Source organism: Anomalospiza imberbis, chromosome 9 (assembly GCF_031753505.1).
Source record: "Anomalospiza imberbis isolate Cuckoo-Finch-1a 21T00152 chromosome 9, ASM3175350v1, whole genome shotgun sequence".
NCBI classification, from domain to species: domain Eukaryota; kingdom Metazoa; phylum Chordata; class Aves; order Passeriformes; family Viduidae; genus Anomalospiza; species Anomalospiza imberbis.
Window position 1 is genome coordinate 10,370,773 of NC_089689.1, and position 12,966 is coordinate 10,383,738.

Here is a 12,966-nt window from a genome sequence, read left to right on the forward strand (position 1 = left end):
CAAGGGCGCTCGGCGGCTGCCGGCACACGGCACGGGGCCCGCACAGCACTGCCCGCAGCGGGCCGCACCGCCACTTCATTCGCCAACACACCGCCCGCTCGGGGCCGCAGCGGCTGCGGGGGCCGCGTTCGGAGCCCCCCGTTGTGGCACCCAGCGCTCCCCGCCGCACCGCTCACCTGTGTGCCGGGCCGGGGGCGCTGTGAGGGACAGCCGTGCTGCGAGCGGCCGGCTGTGCTGCGAGCGGCCGGCTGTGCTGCGAGCGGCCGAGCGGGGCTGTGAGGGGCGGCGAGCGCCGCCCGCCCACGCGCAGCCGCTCCTCGAACCCGCCAATCGGGGGCGCGGCCGCCAACGGCCGGCGCGGCCGCATCATCCGCGCGGACCAATGGCGGGCGGCGCGGGGCGGCCCCGGCCCGGCCCGGCCCCACGGACGGCAGGGGCACGGCCGCGCTGCTGCCCGGAGCAGAGCGAGCCTGCACGCTCGCCTCCGCCGCCTCGAGCGACTGCAGAGCAGGTGAAACAATGCATTTCAGGATGCTGGGCTGCTCCTTAACTACATTTTATTGGATGCACAGGGACGAGAAGTAAATTGGGAAAAAAGTTTGTGATCTTTCTCTAGAGCATAAGCTAAAGAAACGCTTTAGAGTGGGGGGGAAGGGGTTGGGGGATTTGTTTGGGTTTTTTCAGCCTGAGGTTGAACTCTAGTACCACTCGTGGCTCTTTTACCAAGTTTTTTTGTCTTTACGACTACAGCCGGATAAATAAGCAAGGACAGGTAGCTGGCAGCGGCTGCTGTTCCCGATGCTTTTGTCATTTGTGTCTTATTTCCTCCAGCAGACTTAACACTAGTGAAAGCAGGGAAGCATCCATACCAGTAGGAATGTTCTAAAAAAGCTACAGTAGGGAGATAATTAAATATTAAGTATATAGATAACTAGGTATTATTGTCATGTATATTGCAGTATAAAATAACAACCATATATTCCAGATTTTGATCCATGCAATAATAAAAGCTCTGTCCACAACTGGCAAAGCAATGGCATTGATGTTCTACATAAACTGGATATGAAGACTACAAAAAAGTGCAAAGTGTCAGACTGGATGAAAGCCCAAATGAATAATTCATTTTTGGATGCATTAGACTGTAGCACAGATGCAACTGAAGAGGAAGATGATTACTTAGTTTATGATGGAGATATAGGAATAAGCTGTAAATACAACAATAATTCAGATAATTTGAATGCCCGTAGTTGTACAAAAGATATTTCTGGTATTTTAAACTTCGCCTGTTCTGAAAAGAACAAAAACATAAAAGCAGCAGTTGATTATGAAACTCCTCTAGAGCCTGAAGAAGTCTCCAGTCAGCACAGAGGCACCAGAGGAACAACTGGAGTTCCAACTGAAATGCCTGGAAACGAAGCTTCCTTTCAGAAGGAATTACCTGTTGGTAGTTCCAGTAAACCAGACAGTGAAGAACATGTAACTGCCTCCAAGATGTCCAAGGTCCTCCTGCGTCATTTTCCTAGGGAGGAATTACTAAGCACATGCCACTTAATTGAGTGTGAGACAATACCAGAGGTGTCCTTTACTGAAAGTATCGATGACACTGGGAGCAAACCTGAGCCTTCAGAACACAGCAAAGGCTCTTTAGTGTATGAACAATGGGCAGCGAGCTCCGAGGAGTATCCCTTAGAAAAGCATGAAGAAGTAAAGGCTTGTGACAGAAATGGAAACTTGTTAAATGGAAATAGATCTGTTTCAAAGAAACCTGTTTTTTCTTCTGGTCAGTGTGGGTGCAGACCAGAATATTCACAACTGATTAATGAGACTGGAGATACACACACCTTTCAAAACATGACAGATGAGAGAGCCCTGTTTAAGAGAACAGTTTCACCTTGTGAGCTCAAATATGGCCAAGGGCAAGCTCACTACTGCCTTCCTGACTTCTCTGAATTTGCTTCAGAAGCACCAAAAAAACCTGACAATATGACCTCAGTTCCTTCAACTGAGAGAGCAAAACCCTTTCCAATTTTGCAAAGTAAATCAGTAACTGTGAACAACATTTTGGAAAATAAGAATTACTTCAATTCTGGTGAAGTAGAGAATCAAGAAGAAAGGAGTATTTCAGAACTGCTGCAACAGCTACAGGTAATTAGGATGCTTGAAGAAATTCTTCATACTGGGTAAGAGTGATTTATTGTAAGAAGATATTATCCCATAAAATCTAACATGACTAACTCTATAGGCACTCTGTAGGTATCAGTGAGTACATCATCTGACTCAAAAACTACTTTTACAAATAAAGTTTGTGAAACTGACTTTATACAGAACTGTCATTACCAATTATTTAAAGGCTGAGTATTATTTAATGCTACAGTATTTAACACTGGAGCACTGTTTGTGATAAAGCATCTTATGAAATCATTAGGAAATCCACTATAAAGTGTTATTTCTAGTGTTAAATGTTTAAATTCATGAAAATTACTTCAAATACATTTTCAAGAACAACACATTCTATTTTTTACTCTGCCCATGTTAAGACACCTTTGCCTTTTTTCACACCTAACACTCTTCAGCTACTGAGACTGTATTTATTGACAAGTCTATTCTTTCTAAAGGATTTTTTCAACAGCAGTATTTCTCTTACTGTTGTGAATTTATTTTAAAGCTTGTTAGTAATTAGATAACCACTGCTCAATTTCATGCCCTGACATGGAGCTCACTCACTGGGTTTTACAGGTTCTTAATTCTGTTCCTAGATTTACATCTTAGTAAATTGCCTGCGATACAAGTTTTAATATTTTTCCCTATTATTTCCTGGCTGCAAATGAGATGCTGACACAGCATGCTGACATCCAGAATCATACTGACCATCTGAGATTTAATCCTAAGGTAAATCTCTCAAAATACTTCTTTTTGAAATCATTCTTCTTCACCTCTAGGACTATGACTATCCCTAAAAAATATGTTGTCACCTTCATATTGCATTTCCCATTTATACAAATCCTCTATATTTTCACAACACAGAGAAGTATTTTAAGTATTTATACAATTAGACACTTTATACATCCGCCAACTCGGAAAATGAAATGGAACTGTTATAAAAAACATTTCATTAATATTTTGTATTTTGAATTAAAGTTTTTTGTCAAGGTCCATAACTGTTCTATACATTGTATCTATAATGAAGGTTCTCATTTTAACAGATACTTCCTCAGTCAGGCTTTAGAAATGCCAACATTGCCATTTCCTCAGGACACACTGGGACACCACCTGACGTCATCACATTACGTGCTCCTGTCCCTGTACAACCTACACATGGTTTGCTTAAAGCAAGTAAATAAAGTTACAGTAGCTATGCAAATGACTATTTAATGTAATTTGATTACATTTTTGGGCCAAAATTGCAATTGATCAATCTTACCTTGTATGCTATAGGACTGCAGCCTGGAACAGCAGCATCAGCACTACCAGCAGCTGGGACAGTAAAAGCACAGTATCTAAATCCTTCTGATTCACTGCCAGAACTAACACTAGGAGAAAAGATGTCTCAAATACTAAAGGATCAGACAGAGCAACTGACTAAGAAAGTAAGATCTCTGTTTCAACATTTACTTGGCACTGATGTTCAAATTCCATACTCTTAGCAAATTTGTTTAAATATAATAATTAAGTCTAATATTTTGTCTTGAAGGTGGAAGATTTTTCTAAGCATATGATCCATGAAACACTCTTTCTACAAGACAAATATCTGGTAAATTAATTTACGTATTTTGAGCAATCTGAAATGCATTTTAAATGGCTGTAGACTTACAATTTTCTGGCAAAATTCTTGATGCTTACCTGAAATGGATATTTACTCTTCTCAATTCAGAATGAAGGTACGAGATTAGGATGCAAAAATGAATGTGTTCAGTAGGTGGACAAATTCTTTAATCTTTTAAGGATTCTGACTTAAATCTATTAATAAAAGCCCTGAAGTTGCCATATAAGTTAGGAATTTTGATATGTAGGGCATTAGTTCAGACATAATTTTTATTATTTTATTTGGACATAATAAAGCAGCACAGAGTATTAGGTGAATATACAATATGCAGTCCTGTTTCAATTCAGAGAACTAGCAAAATTCTTCCCAACAGCACTGCAAATAACATCTGGCTTACATAGCAAGACATAGTGATAGCTACTTCTGCTAAGTTATCATGACATTTTGTATTAAATTATTTCTTATTGATGAAGGCATTAAATCAACTGAAAAGATACCTTGATGCCTTGGAAAGAAATTATTTAAAAGCTAGAGAAGAGCACTACAACTTACAGCTGCAGAACTACAAGGACAAGCCTATCAACCTTGGAGAGTTTGATCCTGAGAGGTTAGAAGAGAAGTGCTAAGTAGTACATCAGTATATTTTCTTTGACTGTCATACAGATTTTGCTTTATTTATCCATCAGAGTTTTTCTGAAGTGAATATATTATCTTAATGTGATAAACTGTAAGTTTTTTGGCCAAAATTCACCTTGGGCTTTATATATGCTACTTGTAATTGGGATATCTATTTGATTAATTCAAATACTTAAAAGGGACACCGACAATTCCATACATTTTATTTTTTTATCTTATGGGGATCGTACTGCAATGTCAACTATGGTTATCATGGTAAGAAATAAAAGACCACTTAAAGAGTTTTAAGTAACTGTGAGTTGTGATTGGATTTAGAAGGGTGGAAGGAGGAATATTCAGACTTGGTATGCTGCTTGAAGACATTCAGGAACAAATTGATGGCAGCAAAGGCAGCCTGTCATCGTTACTGACTTCCTATGAATCTGCCCAGTCTTTCTGTGAGGTAACTGACTTTTAATAAACACTATAGATATTCTATTTTATTGATGCAAGTCTTGAGAATCTAAGTGCAGGTGTGGGATTGTATGTTCTCCTCAAGTAAGAGCATGATGTTTTAGATAGCACTTTACTTCAAAAGAACATATTTTTAATGAAATATTAACTTCATAATATGTAATTAACTGTAACAGAAACCTACATATAAAAACAAAACTATACTGAATGTTCCAGTTCCAAAAGTATTTCACAGTAAGAAAATATGAGTAGCTAATTTAACTTCTGCAAAGCTGTTTTGGGGAATTAATCACTATCATTTCATGGGAGGAAAAATTACTTTGTCCAAGATGACTTTGTCCAAGATCTTAAGCTGCAGTGTTAGTAGAAGACCAAACAGTATTGTGCTAGAGAAAATTGAGTTTAATCCTAAGAAAACTGAGTTTCCCCCAGATCATAAATACACATACACACTCCCCCCAAAAAAAATCTTACTGTCTTCTACAAATCTACAGGTAGGTCTCAACAAATGCTTTCAAAACCAATGTTTTAGGAAACTTGGGCTTCAGAGAAAAATGGTAAGAGAGCCTGAGGAGATGGTGTTTGGTAGGAGTCGTTCCTTGCAATGCAAGGCCCGTGTACTCCTGTGTCTATGCTTTGTTATTTTGTACAGAGCTTGGCAGTATCAAGCACTGCTGATCTTCCACAAATTAGAGGTACTGAAACTCCATTTTTTCACAAGAAGCATAACAGAGAAAGAAGCCAGACAACTGATGTAATCCCACCAGCAAATCAACTTTCTTTAGAAGGCAAGAAGTGCAATCTTTGTCTACACATGTAAGTGAAAACTTGGAAATAGCTGTTGAAGTTTTTATAAAAATACACGTAAAATTAATTGCTGAATAAGAAAATTAGGATGACTGAAATCTGAAATGCAACATTAGTATTTCCAGAATAAAAACTGTACAGAATTTTATAACTGCATATCTAAGAATTCCTCATAGCTTGGTCTTCCTACCTTTCTCAGTCTGAAAGCATTTCCTGAAGCCAGAACACCACCATCACTTTCACCTAGGAGTTAAATCATATTTCTGTATAAAATTCATGACAGCCACACAAATTCCAGATGTGAATAGCTAGTCAGAGTACAGTGCCAGTAAAAGATAATTTGCCAATATTTGTGTGCTATTCTCAATTAAACAAGAAAAGGGAGGGATGCAGTTCCTTACGTAATTAATGATCAAAACCTTATGAAATCTCAAAATACCATCTCCACCCTCCTGGGAAGAATTTTATAGGTGTTAAACATCTCAATGAGATGAGAAAAATAAAATAAGTGGTCCCCCCCTTAAGCAATCTAAGGTTAAAAAAAGAGAACCAAACTAAGTTCTAGTACAGAAGCAGAGCTTCTGGGAAAAGAACGCATGCAGCATAGAGCAGTCATATTATATTAACCTAATTTTGCCAGATTATTTTACAGAGCAGGTGTTAAAATTGCCTAGTAAAACTCACCTAGCTTCCACTTTTTTCTGTCATTGAAATACTATTAGTTCAATCTTCTGATTATTACATTAATGAACAGGCAGAAAATTTTCCAAATAAACTTGGTGATTCTGTACACCCGAAGTTAAAAATATACATCAAATGACTCAAACAAGGAACTTTGTTCTTTTTCTCTCAGAAGGTACATCTCAAATATTCTTCTAATTATCTAAAGGCATTAAATGAAAGCATTAGTAACAGCTCAAAGTTACTAAGACACCAGATCATATTTAATGTATGTTGTATCAAAACACTATCAGTGGTAACAGATGGATGTATCTAAGATTTCATACTACTATTCCAATATAGGATTATCAAGATCTCTACTTTTAAACATTTTTAACAGTTGTGGGAAGTCAGGGTGCTTTTGTCAGAATGTATCCTTTAACTAAAGGGTTCATTATTTTTCAACTGGTTAATCACTGAACTTCTTCTTACCACTTTTTCAGATAACTGGCACAAGCTCTTTCTGTGAATAAATCTGATTTCTTCTCAATTAAGAATTAATCAATCATTAGTATAAGATGTTTGTAAGTCTCATCATAGAAATACTAAGATACAATTAAAATATTCTGTTTTCATGCTCAAAGAAATACAGACATCCAGGAAGGAAAAACTGGAACATCGCCACCCTTCGTGCAGAGAAAACCAACTGATTTATCAGATACCAACCTGAGTAAGTCATGAGGGCATACAAAGATCAGAACTTGCTTAAACCTGCTAGGGAATCCTGTGAATAAATATGTTCCTTTTATGTCTCAACATGAAAATTGTAGTTTTAACAGATGCTGCTGCTTAGCAGAGCACAAAACACTAAGAATAAAAAGGAAACTAAAAAAAATAAGACCAGGTCCAATTCAGTGTGGAACTCTCAGTGACAGATGAAGAGGCAACAGACATGTTGCAATGCAATTTTCAGTCAGATATGAATGAAAGATTTCTAACTCGGTCAAACACTGAAACAGTTCACTCTAGGGAGGCTGTGGCATCTCCATTCTCAGAGATATTCAGAACTCAACTGGACAGGGTTCTAAGCAACTTCATTTCAATTGGGCCTGCTTTGAGAGGGGACAGAATCAGATGACCTCCAGAAGTCCTGTCCAACCTGAATTACTCTATAAAGAGAACAGCATGAGCTGTCCTACATGCAGTTTTAAGTCTGAATATGCAGGTTTTCTTACCTTTTGTCTATCAGTTGTCCTTGGCTTTTCTGTGATATCCCTTTAATTTAATATAATACAGTGGGATTATTGTTTGTACCGGTTGGTGCAATAATTAAAGCAGTGCCATACTAGAACTGCTCAAATTCTCATCCCATTCCTATTATGCTGCACTGTTCCCATAACACTATGGACAGGGACATGGAGAACTTCAGTAAAGAAAAAAAACCCAACAATTCTTGGTCTGAAAATAAGCACTACCAGAAAACTCCATTCAAAGCTTGCAGACAGGGCTGAAAGCTAATCTTTAACTCAATCCCCACTCTCCTGGGGGTGAAAAGTATTTCCTCAAATTGCAGTGGCACTGATGGCAGCAAAAGGCTCTGAAATTACAGTGCTGAAAGCCAAATCATTACCTGAGTATATTAGCCAAAGCGTCTCATATTTCAGACCCTTTTAACTTATTTTTTGAATTTTAGGCAGCGATTCAGAAGATTTCTCAGCCTGTGATTCTTATAATTCACAAAGCAAGGACCTTGTCAGCTGTGACAGTCTAAGTTACAAATCATTAAATATGAGATTATGTGGAGAGAGACAAGGTACAGTAATTGCAAAACTATGAACATCTACAAGGAAATATTGCTTATAGTTTTGTTTTTCTAAACTTACATGTCTGTGTTTCCAGGACTTAGATGCAGATGCCCCAGGGGAAGCAGAGATCAAGTAAAACTCAGGAATTACAAAGAGTCTGCTCAGTCTTGTACCCTATGTAGAAAAAGAAGCTCTGTTTCATCCTGTAAGTATGATTAACAAACACAGGCCAGCTCTTAAGGGGAAGAAAGCCACACTGCACATACCAGGCTAAATTTAATTTATTATAAGCAGTCATTAGCACTGTAAATCCAACTTTTACACACCTGGTCAAGTTTAATCTCCATGCATGACAGATTTAACTCTCTCTGGTTCTTTAGGGGTGGAATCCCTTCCATATTTCATTTACAGCAGGAATATCTCATTTTGCAGAGCCACATGAAAGGATATGAAAATTAGGCATTACTGTGCCAACTTTTATAGTGCCACCCATTACCTAATGTAGTATAAACAAGTACTAAAGAAAATTCCAGCTCTACCCTCATACTGTGTGACATGCAGCAAAGTCAAGGGGAGCCTAATTTTAAAAAATTAAATCATCTGAACATGAACCTTTTAAAGTCACTTAGGCTCTCTCTCTAGCTTAAGAAAAAATTGCTTAAAGAAAAATATAAAATTTCCTCAAGAAGAAAGCATAAATTAGCTGTTTGTCTCTAGCAAGCCTGTGAAACTACAAATCAAAGTAGTATTCATTATTAGGATTATGACACTGACTATTCTACACTTCTCCACTGCACTCTTTCACTGGATGAAATTGAATATAAATCTGCATTCCATTTGCCAACTAAACTCAAGAGCAAACACAAAAAGGTTAATCTGTCCTCATTTACAAAAAACGTTAAACATATTGAAGTTTTATTCAGCAGTGATAGTTACTTATCTTTAATTCATGCTAAAGAGGAAAAAAAGTTAAAATACACAGAAAATTACTTTTTTTTTTGTTTTACACATGGCCTCAACAACTCCAGCTTATTCACAGAAGAGAATCTCCACTCAAAAGGCTCAAAAACCCAAGCAGCCAGGTGAAGTTGTAACCAGACTTAGCGAAAGGTAAGCTGTAGCAATAAATGTCTAACAGAAAACCCCACTGATGAAGATTCAGCATGGAAAAAACACACCAGGTATCATAAGCAGGAATAATATTTTATCTTTTGCAGTGCATGTTGTATATTAGAATTTCACTCTTTAGTGAAATTATTTACTTGAACATGTGTAAACAATTCTTAGATTAGTTCTTCACTCCTAATATAACGAAGAGTAAAAATGTAACTTCTTTAGCTAACACATTTAGTAATGAAACAAAAATCACTTTAAGATGTTCCCATTCAAAGATTCAAAAGCAGGCCTGTATTATTAGGACGCAGTTCTGTTTGCTACCAACTACTTCTCTAAGTAATAATCCTTATAGAGGATTGTTTAGTAATTTTAATTGTTGTTAACATTAAATTACACCATGAGACAGAAACAAAATGGAATCCTAACAGTAGCACAGACTAGACTGAAATGCAAACAAGTTTTGTCACAGTATTTTTTGACAGCTTTATTCAATAGCAGTAATTGCCTGGAAGTACAGCAGCTGCACTTGAGAATCAGTGGCATAGAAAGTTACAGCAGCAGCAGAGTGCTGCTATTATGAGAAATTTTCTTACTCTGTATCCTAGAATATTTTCTGTCTTATTGCAATGCAGATAGAACAAAAATAATGGACTGTGCTTTACAATTCAATGGAAAATTCTACTCACCATAAAATTAACTTGCAACCGAGTGCTATCAAGGTGTATGTATGTGATTCATAGTTTAGTAGTTCTTTTCTCATTTAAATTGTATTTTATTCCATATATTTTATCTTTAGGAAACCCTTTGTGGCTGCCAATACCTGCTGTTCAAGCACATATGGTAAAATTATCCTTTCACATCAATACATACCCAGTAAGAAGTCTGCCCAAAGAAAATCTGCAATTAACATCAGAGACACAAATGCCAACAATCCCTATGCAAATGTAAGACTTTTGTGAAAATTAAAAGCCACACATCTTTCTTGAAAGGATTACCTCCATACATCATGGCACTGTAGCCCATTCTTAGCAAGCTGATTACAGTCTAAGCATGTGTAGTGCATTTGAGGGTAAGACTAGAGGGAGTTCAAACCCCAAGCATTTTGGCTTATATGTTACTATATTTCTTCATATAGGTATGTACAGGCTTATTGTGCAACTCGGTCCCTGTATAAATGGTGAAATAGACCAAAAAACTGCTCTGGATCTTACCTCTAGAATTGTCTTTCATATACTGAAACAAAGCCTAGCCTAGAAACAGCCTAGACAGAGGTTTTGAGAGCTACCCACTATCAAATCTCAAGAAAGCCTTCTCAGTACCAAAAACATGCACCACACACTGGAGCTGATACAATAGAAAAGTATAAATATCACTCAGTTCAAATGAATACATGATCACAGAGAGAAATAATTAACAGGTACTTCCAACTTGAATCCTAGAGCAGTCTATCACGACTCAATTTTTACTTCTCAACACATATTGAGAGTGAAAATCATGAACAAAATCTTAAACATCACCTTTTTCCAGTACCTATGTATACATTTGCCTTCACTACGGCTGCATTTTATTATTTCCAACAGGTCTTAAGTTCTACTCTGGATCATGCCATAGAGACAGCAAACAGTTTGAAGAAAGCTACAGAGCGAATGGTACAAGCGGTTTCAGAAGATCTAGCTGAAGTTAAAAGAAACCAGTTTTAATTATCTAGTTCAAATGCTGTATTGTTCTGTTGGTTGATACTGAAGCGTTAGTATCTCTGCAAAAATCAAATTATGAACACAAACATGAAAAAGTCAGCTGTTCTGTACCTATTGGTACTAAACCAAACCAGAGCACATAGGTACTCCATGTTTACACTCAGTCTTAGAACTGTAAAACAATTTAATAATTCTACTGAAAGTCTTCAGTAGGCTGGCTAATCCCCATTACTGTGTACAGATGCCTTCTCTAAGTATTCACTTAAGACAGCTTTATAAAAAACGGCATAAACAAGCAAAATCAACTTTCTGACTAGGATTTCCCCCCACCCCCAAGTGTGAGAATAAATCTCAGTCATTACTACATACCATTTCTTCTCACATTTCAACAGCAGCTGCTTAATTACACCAAGAGAAAACAGCCTCTATACCTGAGACATCTAGAAGTAAACATGTTAGCATATCAAGTTATAATCAACATTTGGAATTATTTTGGTTTCAGAGTGCCCTACCTTAAGAGTTGTTTGTTTTTAAGAAACATCCTTGAATGTTGCAATGACTGAATTATACCATTTGTTGTTTATGTATTTGTAACAATTAAATTGGTTCCTTCAATTTGATGTCCTTAATTTGTCAGATATATCTGGCTTTGACATTTTAGCTGATGATAAGTAGGCTGGAAAATTTTTAAATACTGTATAAATTCAGTGAGCGAAGAAAAGTCATCTATTATTTTCCTTCTAACACCCATTTAACTGCAGTGATTAAAGGCAAGCAGTTTAACAGCCTTGTTTTATCAGGAATGCTACTCACTGAAGGCAAAGTACATAAGGAGTGATGAAAACCAAATTAGAAATGCCAGTGCATTCCTTAAAAAGGACAGTCATTTTTAGGCAAACCTGAGCAATTTCATCAGTGGAGGACACAGAAATAATCCAGACTCTGTTCACACAAGCAGTGATTGCTAAACTCACTGCCATGTGCCACTTACTCACTAGCCTGAGTCAATGGCTTTTTTCAGGGCTTCTTCCAGCCCTTGTTCTTCACAGCCAACAATACCATTCAACTCTTTTCCTCCTTAGCCTCTTACTGTATATCCTTATAACTTCATTTGCCTCTCCTTATTATCCCTGGTTTTGCTTTATTTAGTTTAATGTTTGGAATGTCGCCATTATTTGCAAATGAACTTATTAAATTAAGTAATTGCTGCAGCTTCCTAGATGCAATTAAAAAAAAGATTCATCTCTTTCACAGAAATCTCTCAACATCACAAGAACAGCTTGTTCTGAACCTTTTGTTTATCCCGGATCCCTGCACCTGCTGTCCTGTGTCTGACAGCAACTGCCTAGGAAAGATCAGATTGAAAAGACAATCACAAAGTGAAATTCCTCAGAACATCCTCTAGTAAACTGAAATCCCAGAATCCTTTCACATCAGCAGTAACATTTATACTTATCAGCCCTATAAATACATGTCTTACGTTGAGGATTTTTTCCCCATATAACAATTAAGAGCATGTCATTACTGCATGGCATCTCAGATGCTCAAGGTCCTTTTGTTCTGATTTGACAGCTGCAGGTTTCACCTGTCACTCCACACACTGAATAGGAAGACAACCCTTCAGTCTGAACACTAACAGGGTTTTCGAGGCTCCCACCACACACTCCACCCTCATCTTTTTTCACCCTTGATCAGGATGCTGGTCTAGTCATTCTTGGAATGAAGATTGCTCCATACCTTTGATTTTCCTTAGTAATTTCTGAATCTTGTCCAGATTTCCAGATTCAACTTTAAAGACCAATTGCTGGGCCCACATGTAGCATTAGGTAAGTATTTTAATATACATCACATGAAAATACGAACTTTCAAAGTTATAATATACCTAGGTGCATTTGAAAGCTCCAGCCACTTATTCTCATCACATCCCATGTCCTGCAACATTTTAGAATCATTACATCATGTCCTCCCCTTTCATTCCTCTCTGATGTAGGGGGAGAACTTGACCTTTTTCCACCTTCTAATTAACTCT

At 37.6% G+C, this 12,966-nt stretch overlaps 1 protein-coding gene across 3 annotated transcripts; it reads left to right on the forward strand.

Annotated features, from left to right (window-relative positions):
• The first annotated feature begins 434 nt into the window (after positions 1-434).
• AKNAD1 (AKNA domain containing 1) lies at positions 435-12,502 on the forward strand. Of its 3 annotated transcripts, none has more exons than XM_068199642.1 (15): positions 435-511; positions 986-2,145; positions 3,204-3,333; positions 3,436-3,587; positions 3,692-3,751; positions 4,237-4,370; positions 4,715-4,841; positions 5,505-5,668; positions 6,964-7,049; positions 8,013-8,132; positions 8,219-8,329; positions 9,153-9,234; positions 10,037-10,184; positions 10,821-10,889; positions 12,192-12,502. In XM_068199642.1, the coding sequence occupies exons 2-15, from the start codon at positions 1,063-1,065 to the stop codon at positions 12,270-12,272; spliced, it is 2,547 nt and encodes an 848-aa protein (XP_068055743.1). In that variant the 5' UTR covers positions 435-511; positions 986-1,062; the 3' UTR covers positions 12,273-12,502. The 3 variants fall into 3 exon arrangements, with proteins under 3 accessions (XP_068055743.1, XP_068055744.1, XP_068055742.1); XM_068199641.1 differs by lacking the exon at positions 435-511 and adding an exon at positions 2,830-2,889 and having other exon boundaries at positions 542-2,145; XM_068199643.1 differs by lacking the exon at positions 12,192-12,502 and having other exon boundaries at positions 10,821-11,716.
• The last annotated feature ends 464 nt before the right edge of the window (positions 12,503-12,966 follow it).